The following is a 20,174-nucleotide window of genomic DNA, read 5'->3' on the forward strand; positions in this document are numbered from 1 at the left end:
CCCAAGAGTAGGTTACTAATTATTTGTGTGCGCCAAGAGGGGGTTACGAATGGGTGATTTGGCCACGTGATTTTTGCCTTAGTTACGCCCCTCCTCTCAGCAGTAGAGCGCAGAACTTGAAGCAGTCTAGCAGGAGGTGCACTGGCGTGCGTGGCAGCCTGCGCCTGCGTTCATTCATTTCCCGCCCAAGGACCGGCACAGCGGCTGCGTCCTTGCCACAGCCCGCCCAGGAATGCCCCGCCCAGGAATGCCCGGCCACGCCCCCATTGAGCCCCGCCCAGCCCCATCGGTGCTACGCCACTGTTTGAATCCCACCATCATGGGAACCTGTTACTAAAATTTTTGGATCCCACCACTGGGGCCAGCCCACCCTTCCTGGTGGAAGCAGGTCAGCCCCGAGTCTCAAATTCAAAATCCACCCTGTTGTGAAAGATCTACCTACCTCGGTTCCCCTACAGACCTGCCCTCCCCCGCACATGCTCCAACCACCGTAAATCAACCCAGACCACATTCAACACCTCAGCTTCCCCTGACATGTTTACCCAGAACGTATCCCCTTTAATAAGCCTTAATTAGCTTTAATTCGACCGAGGGAAAAAGGGGGGGGGATTTGACGAGCTGCGAATGCCAATTAGATCAGAGGGCAACAATATTCCTCTTTGTTCCCGGCTTCGCTTCCCGTCCTGCCGCCAAGAGAGCTTTCGGCCGCCTCGAGACTTGGCCCCGAATCCCAAGGCCCGAAGAGCACCCCCCCCCCCGCAAAGGCTTCCAAGCAAGATTTGCACATCGCAGCCAATGCCTCGAAGGATGCCAGCTCAGCCCGGGAATTTTTCTGCCGTGAGCTCACTCCGACTCTCCTCGAAGCCAACAAGACGCCGCTTTGCTGGGAGTTCTCCAGTAAGAATGCTCCTTGGCTGAAGGCCAAAATCTGGGAGGAGCTCCATGCATGAAGCTGAGCACTCAGGCGGCGGCGGTGTGGAGGAAATCACCATTGGCCGGGCCGGCGAACATCTTATAGGGCGGCTTATGAAGCCTATATGAGATGGCGGCGAAGGAAGCGAAGAGAACTCTTCTCCCTCCTCTCTAGCATCTACCCAGCTCCGCCCAACACAATTGTTTGGTATAATTGATTACTGACCTCTCCTTATGAGGAGGCTCTGTAAATCATCAATTGGCTATTAGCTGTGAGGGCATTTGCCGAGCTTCTTGCAGACAAAATCTCGTCGCTCAGCCGGATCTTCCCTCCGCGGCCTAATGAGTGAACTGGAGGCTCCCCACCCCTTCCGGCCCTTATTCGACAGTTCTCCCTGCTCTCCGAGGCAGCTGTTGACAGGGCCCTGGCTGCCTATTAGACCTACTACCTGCCCTCTGGATCCGTGCCCCTCCTGGCTAAAACCTGCCGAGGTGGGAGACTACGACCCCATCTGTTGAATATCATCAATAGCTCCCTTGAGCAAAGGAGTTTTTCCGGATGGGTTGAAGGAGGCAGTGGTCCACTCTTGAAAAGACCATTACGTTAGATGGTCAGGGGATCCTGGCCAATTCGCCCGTCTGGAATCTTTCGTTTCTGGGGATTTCAGGGCTTCCTGGATGACACATGACGCTTCCAGTCCGGCTTCCGTGCTGGAGCGCGGGACGGAAGGCGGTTACCGTCGCCGTCACAGATCATCCATATGCGAAACCGGCCAAGGCGCTGCTGGTTTTGTTAGACCTTACCGCGGCGTTTGAGTGTGGTCAATGCGACCTTTTGACCCACCGCCTGGCGTTTCCGGGATCACGGGGCACTGTCCTTCAATGGATTGCCGCGTTTCTCCGGGACCGTTGCCAGCAAAGTGTGGTAGGACCAAGCCTCTTTCGGTGCCCACTTCAATGTAGGGTGCCTCAGGGGCGCACTATCCCCGCTATTATTTAATATCTATATCGCGACCACTTGCTCAGCTGGTGCGGAGCTTTGGGCTGATTTGTCACCAGTGCGCTGATGACACTCAGCTCATTCTGTTGATGGAGGGCAGCTCTACAGCATTGTTTGGAGGCGGTCGCTGGTTGGTTACAGCAGAGCAGGCTGAAACTGAATCCATTCGAAGGCGGAGATCCTTTGGCGGGGCCAGAAGGCAGGGGATTTCCAGCCGCCGGAGTGGGAGGGGACCATTTTGGCGCCCGGCCCCCTCTGTCCGCCCAGTCTGGGGGTCCACCTGGATTAAATCTCTTTCAATGGAGACCCAGGTGGCCCTTGTAACCCGGACTGCATTTTTCCATCGCCGGCAGGCGGCGTGGCTACTTCCTCTCTCAGGCAGACCTGGCCACTGTGATACATGCAGCGGTCCACCTCCAGGCTTGACTATTGTAACTTCGCTCTCAGCGGGCGTTTGCTCACAGGGGATGCCTTCTGTGATCATATTCAACCTGTCGCCAGCTGCACGCTTCCAGTGGAATTCAGAATCATCTTCAAGGTGTGGGTTTTAACCTTTAAGGCCTTGACCTGGGACCCTCATTATCTGACGAGACCGCGTTACCCATATGCCTCTGGCCTCTCGATCAGCAGAGGCCAATTTACTGGCGGTTCCTGGCCTCGATGATCGCAGGGCCAGGACCTTTCACAGGCCCTGGCCCCAGCCTGGTGGAACACTCTTCCTCCAGCTGTCGGGCCCTCGCGGGACCTTGATGAGTTCCGCCAGGGCCTGTTGCGGGCCTTTGGAGTGTCCAGTCACTTTCGGTGGCCCCTTCCCCTCCCCATCTTCTTGCACATACCATCTGTTGCACTTTACCACCTATTATCCTCCCAGAGAGGAACCTGACCCCTCCCTTTTCTTTTACTGGGTTGATCTAAATTGAATTGGCCATAATAGGGCACCTATTATGATGCTAACCGCTGTTTTTAAGTAGTTTTTAATGGTTTTTAGTATTATATTGTTGTTATCGATTTAATTAATTGTATATGTGAATGTTGTTCACCGCCCAGAGCCCCCAGGGGATGGGGCGGTTTATAAATCGAAACAATAAATAAAAATAAATAAATAAAATGGAACCTCTCTGGGCAAAAGCAGTGTAGCTTTGAATATCAGTATTGAATGCTACGGCACAGTATTACAGGGGGAGGTCTCTGTGCTAGGGAAGAACGCAGTGGTGGGATCCAAAAATTTTAGTAACAGGTTCCCATGGTGGTGGGATTCAAACTATGGCATAGCACCAATGGGGCTGGGCGGGGCATGACGGGGGCGTGGCCGGGCATTCTGGGGGCGGGGCATTCCTGGGCGGGGCTGTGGCAAGGACGCAGCCACTGCGCCAGTCCTTGGGCGGGAAACAAATGCACGCAGGCGCAGGGTGCCACGCACGCCGGTGCACCTCCTGCTAGACTGCTTCAAGTTCTGTGCGCTACTGCTGAGAGGAGGGGCGTCACTAAGGCAAAAATCACATGGCAACATCACCAATTAGTAACCCCCTCTCGGCACACACAAATAATTAGTAACCTACTCTCGGGAACCGGTGAGAACCTGCTGGATCCCACCTCTGGAAGAATGTTGAGAAGAGCCCTGCCGTATCAGATCCGTGCGATCTGGCTGGAACAGACACAAGGGTTTATCTTTGATCGGATTTGACCCCGAGTCAAAAATCAGGGCTTCACCGCCATAAATTAGAACTGCAAACGGTTCACTCACCTCTCCACCGCCCGGTCCAGCAAATAGAAGAGAGCCTGGAGCACAACATGTTGGACGCTTTTGTTGGGATGGTGCAGCTTGGCCGTAAACAGGGCGATTGAGGCACCGGAAGGATCTCGTACGCTCTGCAAAACGACGGGGTAAACAATTCAATGCAGAAATATAGGTCTTATGAGAGCCGGCGTGGCGTAGCGGTTAAGAGTGGGTGCGCTCCTATCTGGAGAACCGGGTTTGATTCCCCGCTCTGCCGCTTGAGCTGTGGAGGCTTATCTGGGGAACCGGATTACTTGTGCACTCCAACACAGGCCAGCTGGGTGATCTTGGGCTAGTCACAGTTCTTTGGAGCTCTCTCAGGCCGGCCCACCTCACAGGGTGTTTGTTGTGGGGAGGGGAGGAGGGAAAGGAGATCGTAAGCCCCTTTGAGAGAAACGGGGGATATAAATCCAAACTCTTATTATTATTATTATTATTATTATTATTTGGGTCAACAGCTGTCCAGAGCAAGGTTAAAAGTTCTGGTGGTACACAGGAGGCAGGAACTGTGGAACTGTAGGGTTGGCATCAAATGAGCAGCAGTGGCGTAGGAGGTTAAGAGCTCGTGTATCTAATCTGGAGGAACCGGGTTTGATTCCCAGCTCTGCCGCCTGAGCTGTGGAGGCTTATCTGGGGAATTCAGATTAGCCTGTGTACTCCCACACATGCCAGCTGGGTGACCTTGGGCTAGTCACAGCTTCTCGGCGCTCTCTCAGCCCCACCCACCTCACAGGGTGTTTGTTGTGGGGGGGGGAAAGGCAAGGAGATTGTCAGCCCCTTTGAGTCTCCTGCAGGAGAGAAAGGGGGGATATAAATCCAAACTCTTCTTCTTCTTCTTCTACTTAGCATTTGCAAAGCACTTCTATAACCATTTTGCAGCCCAGGGAGGAGGAAGACATTATGCCTCAATTTGCCTTCAATTTGTGGCACAGGTAAAACTCGAACCAGAGACTTCCCAAGACAAAGTTCATTTTCCTATCCACTACACTGCACCAGTTCTCATGTAGTATTTTTTTACAGCGCAGCAGGTCTGGAGCTGAACAGGAAATCCTCTCTGAGAGTGTAAAACGAAGGATCTAAAAGGAATTCCCCTCCTGCTAACTGAAACCTCCATACCATATCCCCTTCCACAGGGAATAGTAAGATTTTCACAAGTGAAATTGCTTTATTGTATTCAAAATGTTTAGGAGCCATCTTTTTTCTTTACAGGGCTCATGGCAACTGAGACGAAACAGAGAGAATAACATCTATATCACACTGTAATTATTGCACTATATCAGTGATGGCAAACCTTTTCGAGACCGAGTGCCCAAATTGCAACCCAAAACCCACTTATTTATCGCAAAGTGCCGACACGGCAATTTAACCTGAATACTGAGGTTTTAGTTTAGAAAAAACGGTTGGCTCTGAGCCGTGCGTTACTCGGGAGTAAGCTTGGTGGTAGTCAGTGGCTTTGTTTTGAAGCAACCGACAGGTGAATCACAACCCTAGGAGGGTTTACTCAGAAGAAAGCCCCATTGCCAGCAACCGAGCTTACTCCCAGATAAAGAATCATGCTTTAGTACTTTGCATGAAAGTCAGTGGGGTTTAACAGCGCTTAACAGGGTTACCTACACTGCTTCCCCAAAACTAGGTCTTAGGTTTAATGCTAATAATCGAGCCCAGCGGTCTAGGCCAGCCTAGATGTGTGTATGGGGGGGGGGGGTGACTCTGTTTGTGCATGCCCACCGAGAGGGCTCTGAGTGCCACCTCTGGCACCCGTGCCATAGGTTTGCCACCACTGCACTATATTATGCCAAATCAGGCATACTAGTTCGGCACTAATTATTCCAGCCAGCATTACCCGTTTAAGATCTCAAGGTATCACTTCAAGCATCTTCAAGTGGGCATCATTTGGTTGGAGATACCGGGGATCAAACCTGCAGCCTTCTGCACAAAAAGCGGCGTTTTCCCATTGAACTACAGCTCTTCCCAGAACTGCTTATCATCATCCACGCTCGCCAGCGGCCCTGCTCGACAAAGAAAACCTCACCATAGCGTACTCACCAGAATAGTGAATTTTCCACTCAGCAGCTCAGAGCGGAGGGGTTCCTCGTGAGGTTTCAGCTTCACGATCCCTTCTTTCAGCCGGGTTTCCTAGGAAGCAGGAAAGAGACTCAAACACACGGGGCAGCTGTGGACGCACAAAGTGGATTTTCCTGTCTGCGGCTTAAGAGCCGGGAGTTTCCCCTAGAAGGATCCCGTCACGTCGCTCCGGAAGTCTCGCGCTAACCTCACCCGGCCGGTTTGCAGAAATGGATGGGAACTGTGCATAACAGCTTCTCATCTTTAAGAAGGGGTAGAGCGGAAGGGACCCTGGGAGTTTTCAGGGCTGTTTGCAAAAGAGGTCCTTAATGCAGAGCTTATCCGGACCCTGGAACACTCAGCTATTTCTAAGAACATAAGAACATAAGAACAAGCCAGCTGGATCAGACCAGAGTCCATCTAGTCCAGCTCTCTGCTACTTGCAGTGGCCCACCAGATGCCTTTGGGAGCTCACATGCAGGATGTGAAAGCAAGGGCCATCTGCGGCTGTTGCTCCCGAGCACCTGGTCTGTTAAGGCATTTGCAATCTCAGATCAAAGAGGATCAAGATTGGTAGCCATAAATCGACTTCTCCTCCATAAATCTGTCCAAGCCCCTTTTAAAGCTATCCAGGTTAGTGGCCATCACCACCTCCTGTGGCAGCATATTCCAAACACCAATCACGCGTTGCGTGAAGAAGCGTTTCCTTTTATTAGTCCTAATTCTTCCCCCCAGCATTTTCAACGAATGCCCCCTGGTTCTAGTATTGTGAGAAAGAGAGAAAAATTTCTCTCCATCAAGGGGGCAGGGAGTTAGTAATCCAAAAATTACATCAAATCCCAAGCAAAGACTGTTGTGAGTTCTGCTACGACTCTGATCTCAATTTGAGCCTATTGTACGCTTCTGAATAGGACATTAGGTAGAGTGATCCAATAGGCAGGCCGATGGAAATAGTCTTTCTCTCGATTAGAGAAAACCAGGGGTTAGCCTGCGTGTCCTGTAGCGTCAATGAGACAAAGGAGCGTTCGGATGGCAGGTAGTGAAGGAGGAGCCAAAATCTGAAGGCTCTAAGCCAGTGGTGGCGAACCTTTGGCACTCCAGATGTTATGGACTACAATTCCCATCAGCCCCTGCCATCATGGCCAATTGGGAATTGTAGTCCATAACATCTGGAGTGCCAAAGGTTCACCACCACGGCTCTAAGCCAAGCTTTCTGTTCCAGGGTGTTTTGCCCCAGTTCTAGACACAGGGCTGCGTAAGAGACGCAGTTTGGAACTCCCATTACTTGGTGGAAAAACTTAGATTGGGGGACATTCAGAGCTTGGATCCAGATGGGGACCCCATAGAGTAGTTGGGATTCAACCTTTGCATTGAAGATCCTTAGTGCAGCCGGAACAAATGAGTGCCCTCTGCTATAAAAGAATCGGCGGATTCCAGAGATACTTGGGGAGGACAGAGTGAGCGCTGCCTTTTGGTGCAAGGACCAGGAAGATCTCAATTTACGGCTGTCTCTCATCTCTCACTTCTAGTCCCTGGTACATGAAGGTTTCTCCCTCCCAGCTGACCCTCTCCGATCCTGCTATTTGGAGCAGCAGTGGCATAGTGGTTAAGAGCAGGTGCACTCTAATCTAGAGAACTGGGTTTGATTCCCCGCTCTGCCACGAGCTGTGGAGGCTTATCTGGGCTAGATTACACTACTTGTTGGACAATCCTGATCCTTCTCTCTGTATGATAGTGGCAGACTTTCTCCTGGAAATTACTAAATGCCAGTAGATTTCCTTCATCCTAACATGTATATCCTGTGTTGTATATGCTTTTTAATCTGTTTTTATTATTGTTGTACTGCTGTCTATGCCAATAAAGGCTTGCTTCTTCTTATCTGGGCTAGTCACAGTTCTTCGGAGCTCTCAGCCCCACCCATCTCACGGGGTGTTTGTAATGGGGGGCGGGGAGAGAGGAGATTGTAAACTCCTTTTGAGTCTCCTTACAGGAGAGAAAGGGAGGCGGGCGTTAAATCCAAACTCTTCTTCTTCTCTTCTTCCAGAGAATGGAGAGGCATTTCTTCATTTAAAGCAGCAGGCTTCTGATCCAGATTGAGACAAAAGCCACTTCGAACAAATGGAAAAGTCAAGGTGAATTGCCCTAGAATATGGTCCACCATACTCCCCACCTCTCCCCTGGACTCTGAGCCAACGCCACTTACCCTGTAGGAATGGAAGAGTTCGATTGCTCGGAGGACGTCAAATTTCCGGGCCATGAGGAATTTGACTGCCACGTTCCAAGAGAGCGGCGAGACATTGTATTGGACTGTCCACTTGTTGATCTCCTCAAGAAATTGCTTGGTAGCCTATTTGTGGGGAGGAGAAGAAGATACGGTAAAGGTGGACCACAGTCTACATACCAAGATGTTGAGAGACATTTTCCCCCTCCCAATTTTCGTACAAAATTAATCTCAAAATTGGCTCACAGCAATTGGAAGGCAAGAAAATGGGCAGGCACAATACAATGGCATTTGTCTCCCCAAGAAAAGGATTCTCGGTTGACTGCTTCCTGAACTCCCTCTGATGCTTCCTGGCCTTCCTCTGATGCTTCCTGGCCTCCCTCTGATGCTTCCTGACTCCCTCTGATGCTTCCTGACCTCCCTCTGATGCTTCCTGACCTCCCTCTGATGCTTCCTGGCCTCCCTCTGATGCTTCCTGGCCTCCCTCTGATGCTTCCTGGCCTCCCTCTGATGCTTCCTGGCCTCCCTCTGATGCTTCCTGGCCTCCCTCTGATGCTTCCTGGCTCCCTCTGATGCTTCCTGACTCCCTCTGATGCTTCCTGGCCTCCCTCTGATGCTTCCTGACCTCCCTCTGATGCTTCCTGACCTCCCTCTGATGCTTCCTGGCCTCCCTCTGATGCTTCCTGGCCTCCCTCTGATGCTTCCTGGCCTCCCTCTGATGCTACCTGTCTACCTCTACCTAATGATACCATTAACAACAGATGGAAGACAGAAGCTCAGCTGGATCCAGGTAGGATAGAAAGGCTGCTTCCTGTCTTTCCTGCACTAGAACTCCAATTATTAAGGAAACGGCTCTACATTTTTCACAAGGCCAGCCCAGGCCCGTCAAATACCCAAGAGCAACAGCCAGACCACCAACATAGGTCACCGACAACAAACACAACACAGCTTCAATGTACAGAGGCAGTCTATCACTGTCTACCGGGGACGGGAGAGCAGCAGTCAGGGAATATACTGCCGGCTTCATCCCCTGGTTGTGAATGCAGAATTGCTTTTCAGTAGCTGCTCTGGAAACAGACTATTGGACTAGCAAAAGATCTTGGGTCTGATACAGCAAGGCCAAATCGTACGTTAAAAGCCCGAGGCCAGAGGCAGCTTAAAAAGAGATAGACACAAAGTAAAATATACCACACCTCAGGAACTAATACATATATTCTGCAACAAATATATTCTTCCCAGGCAGAGCGATTCTGCCAGGCTTACAGTTGAGGGCAGCAACGGATATGTTTCCATCTTAACAGGTCTCATGTGCTTTCCCTACACTTATTTACGGTAGTTTATATTGAATTGTTTTAGGATATATGGCTGGGAAATTTTCTGAGCTGGCCCATATTTCGTTAGAGCAAGCCCCGTCTTTATAGTTTTACATGTTTCAATGTACTATTGTTTATTATCATTTTACATATTTACATATTATATTTTCTCTTCTATCTATCTTCACTTTATAGTTTGCATAAGAAATACTAGTTTTATTTTCTCTTTGAAAATGTTAACTGTTATTGGAAAGAAAAATGATTAATCACTCTTTTTTAAAACTTTGATTATTTTCTCCTCTCTGAATATCTCCGATTCTCTTTATTTAGATTTCTTTTCCTCTATTGAAAATAAATTATAATAAAATTAGAAATAAGTAAAATAAACTGTATTTGTTATAAAATCAACGTTTAGAATTATAATAATTATTTTCTTTATAAATGTTTTTTACATTACATACCAATATTACATAGTCAAATGTTTTCAGATTAATAAAACCTATTTAAAAATCATTTGGCATATTCTATTTTTGTTGTTTTTTCTATCATCACAAGCCACTCTAAGCCCTCTGTGGCAGGGAAGAGCAGTCTAAAAATCAAACAAATTGAAAATAAATAAATAAATAAATTAATAATAATAATAATAATAATAATAATAATAATAATAATAATAATAATAATAATAATAATAATAATAATAATAGTTTGGATTTATATCCCCCCTTTCTCTCCTGCAGGAGACTCAAAGGGGCTTACAATCTCCTCGCCCTTCCCGCCTCACAACAAACACCCTGTGAGGTAGGTGGGGCTGAGAGAGCTCCGAGAAGCTGTGACTAGCCCAAGGTCACCCAGCTGGCGTGCGTAGGAGTGCACAGGCTAATCTGAATTCCCCAGATAAGCCTCCACAGCTCAGGCGGCAGAGCTGGGAATCAAACCCGGTTCCTCCAGATTAGATACACGAGCTCTTAACCTCCTACGCCACTGATGCTAAGTAATACATTTCCAGATTCAAAGTATATTAAAATCCACAGGTTAGGCGACCATCCTTATTTTGACCCGGGTTTCGCACCGATGGCCAATCATAATCCAGCAAGCCAACCTCAGAGCAGGAAAATAATCCGGCCACAAAGCTTCCAAGAAAAAATTTAACTCTGTTGGCAGAGACAGGCTCTGTGGGAAGGGAAGAGAGATAAAGGAATGACTCACAGGAAGGAACTGTTTGCACAAAGCAGGGAGGAACAAATCGATCAAGGGGGAAAAATGGGTAAAAACAAAGGAACGAGGAAAGAAATGCATGTGGACCTGTCAATTCTGCAGAAAGAAACAGGCTGAAACTTGTTCATGGCTGTTCCAGGTGGCTGTCTGAGGCCCCTTCCGCACACGCAGAATAACGCACTTTCAATCCATTTCCACAACTGTTTGCAAGTGGATTCTGATATTCCGCACTGTAAAATCCAGCTGCAAAGTGCATTGAACTTATGCACTGAGAGAGGAACTTATGAAAGTATTGAGGGGGCGGGGGTGGGGTGGGGGTCGCAGACAGTGGTGGGATCCAAAAATTTTAGTACCAGGTTCCCATGGTGGAGGGATTCAAACAGTGGCGTAGCGCCAATGGGGCTGGGCAGGGCATTCCGTGGGCGGGGCATTGCTGGGGGGGGGCTGTGGCAAGGACACAGCCGCTGCGCCCGTCCTTGGGCGGGAAACGAATGCACGTAGGCGCAGGCTGCCACGCACCTCCTGCTAGATTGCTTCAAGTTCTGCGCGCTACTGCTGAGGAGCGGAGGAGGGGCGTAACTAAGACAAAAATCACGTGGCAAAATCACCAATTAGTAGCCCCCTCTCGGCACACACAAATAATTAGTAACCGACTCTCGGGAACCTGTGAGAACCTGCTGGATCCCACCTCTGGTCGCAGACATCAACCACTCTGTATTGTCGAAGGCTTTCATGGCTGGATTCAACTGGTTGTGGTGGGTTTTCCGGGCTGCGTGGCTGTGGTCTGGTGGATCTTTGTTCCTAATGTTTCACCTACATCTGTGGCTGTCTTCAGAGATGTATCAGTGTGTAACAGACTTCTCTCTGTGATAAACCTCTGAAGATGCCAGCCACAGATGCAGGCGAAACGTTAGGAACCAGATCCACCAGACCACGGCCACACAGCCCGGAAAACCCACCAGAACCAATCAACCGCTCTCTTCAGATCCTACAGTTCATCTATTGGCACGTGCTGTGACCCTTTTGTGCCTGTTGCGGCTCGCTGTTGTGGATCCTTTCACATGGTGTGGACACTTATCTCCAGGAGAGACGAAGTCCGATTTCTTGCCCGCCACCGGCTCCGGCTCCTTCCACAGTTCCTGCTGCAGCCACCCGAAATGCCGTCTGTACTCTGGTTTTTGCAAATCGTTCAAGGGTGCCGCAGCAACCCAAAACGCAGCCTGAATGCCGCTTGCTGCAAACCATTTCAGGTTATCAAAGCAATCCAAAATGTTACCCAAACAGTGCTGGTTTGCACATACACACACACACATATATCTGTGCAAAATGATGGGTACGTTTTCAGGGGTTTTCATACACCAATTACACACGCGCACACACAAACATACAAGAAGAAGAAGAAGAAGAGTTTGGATTTATATCCCCCTTTCTCTCCTGCAGGAGACTCAAAGGGGCTGACAATCTCCTTGCCCTTCCCCCCCCACAACAAACACCCTGTGAGGTGGGTGGGGCTGAGAGAGCTCCGAGAAGCTGTGACTAGCCCAAGGTCACCCAGCTGGCGTGTGTGGGAGTGCACAGGCTAATCTGAATTCCCCAGATAAGCCTCCACAGCTCAGGCGGCCGAGGTGGGAATCAAACCCGGTTCCTCCAGATTAGATACACGAGCTCTTAACCTCCTACGCCACTGCTGCTCCTTTATTTATTTCCTCCATTTCCAATGGAAACCCAAAGTGGTTTACTTCATTCTCCACGTTGAGCAGTGGACTCTTATCTGCTGAACCGGATGTGCTTCCGCACTCCTACATTCCTGATGCCAGTCACAGTTCTCTCAGGACTCTCTCAGCCCCACCTACCTCACAAGGTGTCTGTTGTGCGGAGAGGAAGGGAAAGGGGTTTGTAAGCCGCCTTGAGACTCCTTATAGGAGAGAAAGGTGGGGTATAAATCCAAACTCTCCTCCCCCTTCACATGGAAAATTCTACACTCAAGCGTTCAACGCACTTCCCGTACATTAGCTTAGTAATCTTTATTAAAAAAAACACCTGTAAAAAAGCTCTTCTCCAAACCAGAGACGAGAAGAATCTATTTACGGGGAACGGAAACAATTTCCTGCTTTCGCCTCTCCGTCAATAGAGATCCGGCAACAATAAAAATCGTAATGGCCGAGAAGTAGACTGGGGAAGTAGAAAATCTGCTTGGCCTGCAAAGGCCGCCGGTTCAACCCTCACCACCCCCAGTTAAAAGAATCAGGAAGCAGGCGTTGCGAAAGACCTGAAGCGCGGCTGCCAGTCAGAATAGCCAGTGGTGGCGAACCTATGGCACTCCAGATGTTCATGGACTGCAATTCCCATCAGCCCCTGCCAGCATGGCCAATTGCCATGCTGGCAGGGGCTGATGGGAACTGTAGTCCATGAACATCTGGAGTGCCATAGGTTCGCCACCACAGGAATAAACATGGTCTATTTAATGTGTAAGACAAATAAGGCAATCCAGGTCAATTTCTTAATTCTCCCCCCTCTGGTCCACCAAGCTTTTGTTACAACGGAGTAATGAATTAAAATAAAGAAGCTCAAAGAAGCTCAAGCCGATACAGAATAAAATCAGAGATTTTTATTTGGCCAACTGCGGGCGAAGACAAAAATCAGGGGAGCCACCCTTAAAATGGCGACGTGTTCTCACTTTTATAGTATTGATGACAAGTTACATCAAAATGGCAGTAAAGAATACACCCCAAAGTGCCCACATCATCAATTAATTATACAAAAGGTGGGAGATTTCCCTGTTCCCACAGCCCTTTGGGGTTGTCCAAAAATTCCCATTGGAAGATGTCAGCATTACACTTTTTGACGTTACATGAACCAAAAACCCTTGTTCTTCTTACTATGTATGCTTCACGTCGCCCTATTTCTCAGACAAGGAAGAAGAAGAAGAGTTTGGATTTATATCCCCCCTTTCTCTCCTGCAGGAGACTCAAAGGGGCTGACAATCTCCTTGCCCTTTCCCCCTCACAACAAACACCCTGTGAGGTGGGTGGGGCTGAGAGAGCTCAGAAGAGCTGTGACTAGCCCAAGGTCACCCAGCTGGCGTGCGTGGGAGTGCACAGGCTAATCTGAACTCCCCAGATCAGCCTCCACAGCTCAGGCGGCAGAGCTGGGAATCAAACCCGGTTCCTCCAGATTAGATACACAAGCTTCTAACCTCCTACGCCACTGCTGCTCCACAAGAAGAAATAGTCTTTTTGTTAAATCCAAAACCCCTTTTATCTGTCTCTCTCTGACTTTCTTCCACTTGCTCTGACTTTCTACACTTTCAAAACACATCTCCTTTGAAAGACAGAAGTACCCTGTTTCCCCGAAAATAAGACATCCCCTGAAAACAAGACGTCGCAGAGGTTTTGCTGAAGTGCTAAATATAAGGCCTCCCCCGAAAGTAAGACGTAGCAAAGTTTTTGTTTGGAAGCATGCCCGGCGAACAGAACACCGGGAAAAATAAGTCATCCCCTGAAAATAAGACATAGCGCATCTTTTGGGGGCAAAAATTAATATAAGACACTGTCTTATTTTCGGGGAAACACGGTATAAGTCTTCCTCAACTTTGGGGTGCGTGCACACTTAAAACAAAGACCCGCCAACCTTTCAGAGCCCACACACAAAATGGCTGCCTCAAGAGGAGGAACCAAGCTCAAAATGGCTGCCACAAGAGGCGGGGCCAGCCACAAAAAGTCAGACAGTGAGGGCATGTGTCACTCTAATATGAACTCTTCAGTATTTCAGGTAGAAGTCTTGTTCTAGCAGGATGTCTTTGAAAAGGAACCGATGATGTCAAAACATTTTTCTTGTGTACCCAAATCTCACCTTGAGTCACACAGTGAAGCTCCTTGTGCTAGCAAGTTTTAAATATCTTCGCTGTCAATCAGATCTCCAGCGACCAATCAGAAACTCTCAAAAACACTTGACGTGCTGCAGGAAAGACGCCCGTGGACAGCAAGGTGCCCGCAAGGACTACGTGGGGGACCCCTGCGTTAGGTTTTTCAAGAGGCAAGCCCGGGTTGCAGCTGGAGAGGATAACAAAAACCAGGAAAGGCCGTCGAGACGCAAAGGTCACGCATAGATCTGAAACCACCTCCCTCCTTTGAGACTGAGCGTTCTTTCATTCCGAACCGCTCGAGAACTTGCGCAACCGGAGAACAAACATACTTCAGACGTGAGTCACCCCAAACAAGAGGTTTGGTGTTTCTCCACATAAAACCCTCGGCTTGGCAGGAACACTGAAACTCCTTCCTCTGCCTGACCAAATCCTCCTTTCCAGAATCCAGCCGAGCCCTCCAAAACAAACCGGCCGGGGAGGAGAAGCCTGTGGCTTTCCCAAAAACTCCAGGCCGGACGCGGGATTCGGGAATCGCGTTGCATTTTCTTTACGGCGCAAACAAAAAGGAAGAGGCCAGCTGGAAAACCCAAGAGAGTGTTTGGAAGCACCCTTGCATTTCAGATGCCGCTGAAGCAGAGGTGGGATCCAGCAGGTTCTCACAGGTTCCCGAGAGTAGGTTACTCATTATTTGTGTGTGCCGAGAGGGGGTTACTAATGGGTGATTTTGCCACGTGATTTTTGCCTTAGTTACGCCCCTCCTCTCCGCAGTAGCGTGCAGAACTCGAAGCAGTCTAGCAGGAGGTGCACCGGCGTGCGTGGCAGCCTGCGCCTGCGTGCATTCGTTTCCCGCCCAAGGACCGGCGCAGCGGCTGCGTCCTTGCCACAGACCCGCCCAGGAATGCCTCGCCCCCGGAATGCCCGGCCACGCCCCCGTAGTGTCCCGCCCAGCCCCATTGGCGCTACGCCACAGTTTGAATCCCACCACCATGGGAACCTGTTACTAAATTTTTTGGATCCCATCACTGCGCTGAAGGCACTGTTCGGGCAAGTAAACAACCCCCAATTGTCAAGCAAAAAGGCAACGGAGCTCCGGAAATGTCCTTTGCAAGCGTTTAGCACAGGGGTTTCCAACAGGTGCCCGTGAGTTCCCGGCGCCTGCCCATCAAGTGTTTTTAGAAAGTGCCCAGCAAGAATTGTAATTGGCCACCGGAGTTTATCGGCTCTACAGGGTTTGAAAAATGTTGCTTTGGTAGCAGCTGCGGCCAAAGCGCAAGGATCGTCGCCGTCCAAATGCAGGGGCGTCGGAGCAGCCGTTTTCTGGCTGGCCCCGCCCCCTGCGGCTGCCATTTTGTGGTTGTGCCCACCCTGTTGCGAGAGAATTCCAATGGTGCCTGTGAGCTGAAAAAGGTTGGCTCAGTCTAGCCCAATCTCGTCAGATTTTGGAATATAAATGGGGCCAACCCTGGTTAGTACTTGGATGGGAAACCTCTAAGGAACTCCAGGCAAACCACATCTGTTTTTCTCTCACCTTGAAAACCCTAAGGCACAGGTTCAAACTTGCAGCCCTCCAGATGCTATGGACTACAGATCCCATAATCCTCTGCCAAGGGATGATGGGAACTGTAGTCCATAACATCTGGAAGGCCGTGAGTTTGACACCCATGGACAGGTCACCACAAGACAACTGCAAATTGACAGCATTTCCCACCGGGTATGCCTACCACCCCTTCTTTGGCTAAGGCTAATGAACGGAGCTTGAAAATCCCATTATGATCTTCGCTCCAAGATGCACAGGAGAAACATCAACCGAACCTCTCCCTAAATCTGCATTCAGACATTCACAACAAGTTCTCGGATCTTTAAAACAAAATTTCGCCTCTTGTTTTACCCTTAGCACCCACAATCTCCCTAACTGGGATTTTCTTGTGCCCCCAAACCTGTTCAGAATCCCCAAAAAAGAAGACACCCCAATTTGTTACAACGCCGAAAAGCGACCTCGCAAATAACTCGTGTAACACTGAAGACTTCCTAAACCAGGAAACGGTAAATCTCACTTCCTCACCCAAGAGAATAACCCAGGATAATTCTCGGCACAAACAAGTTGAGATATTTTTTTGTGTGTGCGGGTGTGATCTGAACGCAGGCCAAGCGATCGCCTCAAAGACGCATCCTGCTTCCAATTTCTTTTTCAAGCATCGCCTGTGAAACGGGGAAGTGCTCTTCACAGCTCCCGATATGAAGAATTCAGACTGAAAGAGGAAGGTTTAAAACCGCGTCAAACCGCCCGCCGCGAGTGCCTTCCAAGAAATCATTTCAGAGGTTTTACGAGGCTCCGAATCATATGGCGCTTAAGAGAAGCTGACCCAAGCGTTTCTTGGAAGAGCCGGCACAAGCTGCTGATGTAACAGGCCACATTCTTACATCTGATAACAGAAAACAGCGCATGAATGGCCATCGAAGCCTCGGTAGTGAAACCGACAGTTCTGCAAATGGCAACGGATCCGGGATTTTGAAAACGTTGCTGACGAAAGGGAAGCTGGTGTGTCACCCTGGTCCATCTTAATAGACGTTTGTCCAGCAAAAAGAGGAACCCGGGGCCCTCCGAGAACGTCAGCACTGAAATTATTGAGACTACTTGGGAGCAGAGCCCCTAACATGGGTCGATTCCGCACTTGCGTTATCGACCTAAGTTTGAGCTGCGTTCGACCTAAGTGCTCCGCACAACCACTGGGATCGACATGGTTTTGTACCAGCTTCGCCCCGTGTAATGGTCCAATTTCCGACTCCAGTTGGGAACTACTACTTTTTCAGGGAACCACGCCCGAACTCAGCTCGATTCCAGTAAAGTGCGGAATCTCTGGTGCCAGGAGTCCCCCATTCAGCCAATCACAGCTGAGTGTTTCGGGCATGCGTACAACTGGCCAATCAAAAAACGCCACCTTCGTCCCTCCATTCCTGTGGCAGTTTTTTTTATAACGTGTGTGGGGGTAGACGGAACATGGCCGTAGAACAGTAGCCAATCGGAACAGAGCGGCGAAGAGGCACAGGATGATTCCGCTCTCCGAGCTGGGATCAAGCTGGTTGCAGTGGGGAACAACAATGGCTTCGACCTAGGTTAGTCCCCTTCTCAGGGAACTGGGTCGAACCTATTTTACTCGTGTGCAGAATCGCCCATGGACTTCCATGACAACGGAGCTCGCGGGAATGTTTTGAGCCACTGCGGCCAACCACGGTTACGTGCCAACTTAGATTTGCCAACCGCGGTTGCGTGCCACGAGACAGATGATGACCGGCTACCTAACCGGTCTCGAAGATCCTTGTGGAAGGGTAAAGAAACTTTTAAAATCAAATTAGTCAAATCTCCGACATGCAGTCGGGAGCTTTGCTGGGCAAAACTCCCGCCCACTTCAAAAAAACCATTTGTGGGCATTATGGACCCCTGGGATACAACAGCTGGGACGGAGGGAATTCGCTTCAAATCTCTACTCGCTCGCAAAGCTTACTAGGTACCCTTCCTTGCTGTTGGTCTAACCTACCTCACTGGGTTGTTGTGAAGACAAAATGGAGGCTGGACACCACAGTCACAAATTTCTTGAAGGAAAAGATTTTTTTAAAGTGTGTGCGGTGTGATCCAACTTCAGCAAATGGGGAGGAGCCAGCGTGGTATGGTGGTTAAGAGCAGGTGGATTCTAATCTGGAGATTTGTTTCCGCACTCTTACGTTCCTGCAGGGTGACCTTGGACTAGTCACAGTTCTCTCCGAACTCTCTCAGCCCCACCTACCTCACTTTAAGGTGTCTGTTGTGGGGAGAGGAAGGGAAAGGAGCTTGAAAGCCACCTTGAGTCTCCTTACAGGAGAGAAAGATGGGCTATAAATCCAAACTCTTCTTCTCTGCCACTGCCCTTAGCTCCTGTCGTGCAACGGGACTACAATAAACACACACCAGAGCTGCAGTTGGCAAATCGGATTGTCAAGAGCTATGGGGTGAGGGCTTCCTTGAAAGCTAATAAAGGGTGTCCCCAAAGAAAGGACAAATTGCCCGTGGTTTTTCTTTCCAATGAGGGGCTCCAGGGGAGCTCCAAGCGCAAAAACTTGGGGAACGCTTTCAGCCCAGAATCTCAGTCTATATGAACTGACTGGGCACTTTACACAGGCCTGTAACGATCTACAACAAACATGGTGCACAGGCAGTGGTGGGATCCAAAAATTTTAGTAACAGGTTCCCATGGTGGTGGGATTCAAACAGTGGCGTAGCGCCAATGGGGCTGGGCGGGGCACGATGGGGGCGTGGCCGGGCATTCCGGGGGCGGGGCAATAATAATTTCTCTGTTACTGTAAAAAACTCTTACTGTAAAAAAAAAAGTTCCTAATTTCCAGCTGCTATCTTTCTGTCCATAATTTAAACTCATTATAGCAAGTCCTATCGTCTACTGCCAACAGAAACAACTACTTCTCCTCTAATTGACTGCCTGTCAAATACTTAATACTTTCAAATACTTAATTTTGTTTCTAGAAATCAAAAGGAGGAGACTTTCCTTAAACAAGGAACTTGACCCTATTTCTAAAACATGTTTTTAAAACAGCCCAACCGGGAGAATTATCCCGTTTTCTACCTTCGTTAACCAGCCACATAGGAAACAACAGGACTTGATGATTTTTGGACCTAATGGAGTTTCTAACGGAAAAGCGGACCCAATTAGTAACCCCCTCTCGGCACACACAAATAATTAGTCACCCACTCTCGGGAACTGGTGAGAACCTGCTGGATCCCACCTCTGCACAAGCCATAAGGGAAAGAGGATGACAGTCACCATGTCACATTTCATCACACGGTTCCTCAAGACCAGTTCTCTCTCTCTCTCTCTTTTTTAACTTTCACAACAACTCCATGAGGTAGGCTCGGCGGAGAAAGCACGAACTGGCCCTAGGGCCGCCCAGCAAGCTTGGTGGATTTGAATTAGGGTCTCTAGCACCTTAGGCCGACTTTCTAACCTTTGCACACCACTGACTCCTTTTTAAAAGAGGGCCAAGGACGGGAGAGAGAGAGTCCTTAAAGGAGAAATAATTCCGCACGATGCAGGGCCTTTACGGTTCATCCGAAACATGAGGAACGGTCCCAGCTTCCCCTTTACATTCAATCGGTTCCCCTCCCCAGGGATGCAGAGGTGTCGGCGGCTTCCTCCCCCCTCTCTAACCGTGCCCCCCCCCACCGAACTCCTCTACGCTAAAATTATCTCATTTTGGCCCCTGTGGTTAAACCCTCCCAGGCTGGAACAGGTGTTAACAGCTGCACTAGAAATCAATTAGCTCGGCAGGCGCATCCGGTTCGGAGCAGATGGGAGGAGGTCCCGGGACGCTCCAGCTGTGACCCGAAGAAGAGGAAGCAGGAAGAGGAAGGAAGGACACCGCACACGTCTTCAAATTGGATTTTAAAAGCCCCGCATGCAGCCCCCACCCCGGCTTTGGATCTTAGGCCCATGAACGGATCCTCGCTGTACGGGATTCCCTCTCTACCATGGGCAGAGCAATGTCTTGAATCCTGGAGCAGCAGTGGCGTAGTGGTTAAGGGTGCACTCTAATCTGGGGAACCGGGTTTGATTCCCCGCTCTGCCGCTTTAGCTGGGGAGGCTTATCTGGGGAGCCAGATTAGCTTGTGCACTCCAGCACACGCCAGCTGGGTGTCCTTGGGCTAGTCACAGTTCTTCGGAGCTCTCTCAGCCCCACCCACCTCACAGGGTGTTTGTTGTGAGGAGGGGGGAAGGGCAAGGAGATTGTCAGCCCCTTTGAGTCTCCTTCCAGGAAAGAAA

The 20,174-nt window shown here is 49.6% G+C and overlaps 1 protein-coding gene across 1 annotated transcript in view; it reads right to left on the reverse strand.

Moving 5' to 3' along the window:
• PTPN9 (protein tyrosine phosphatase non-receptor type 9) overlaps positions 1–20,174 on the reverse strand; it is a 43,925-nt gene that overhangs the window by 14,798 nt on the left and 8,953 nt on the right. Inside the window, 3 exon segments of the mRNA XM_048481828.1 lie at positions 3,657–3,781; positions 5,736–5,825; positions 7,957–8,100. Coding sequence (XP_048337785.1) covers positions 3,657–3,781; positions 5,736–5,825; positions 7,957–8,100 — 359 coding nt within the window.

The sequence above is a fragment of the Sphaerodactylus townsendi genome, linkage group LG17 (assembly GCF_021028975.2).
Source record: "Sphaerodactylus townsendi isolate TG3544 linkage group LG17, MPM_Stown_v2.3, whole genome shotgun sequence".
Lineage (NCBI taxonomy): Eukaryota > Metazoa > Chordata > Lepidosauria > Squamata > Sphaerodactylidae > Sphaerodactylus > Sphaerodactylus townsendi.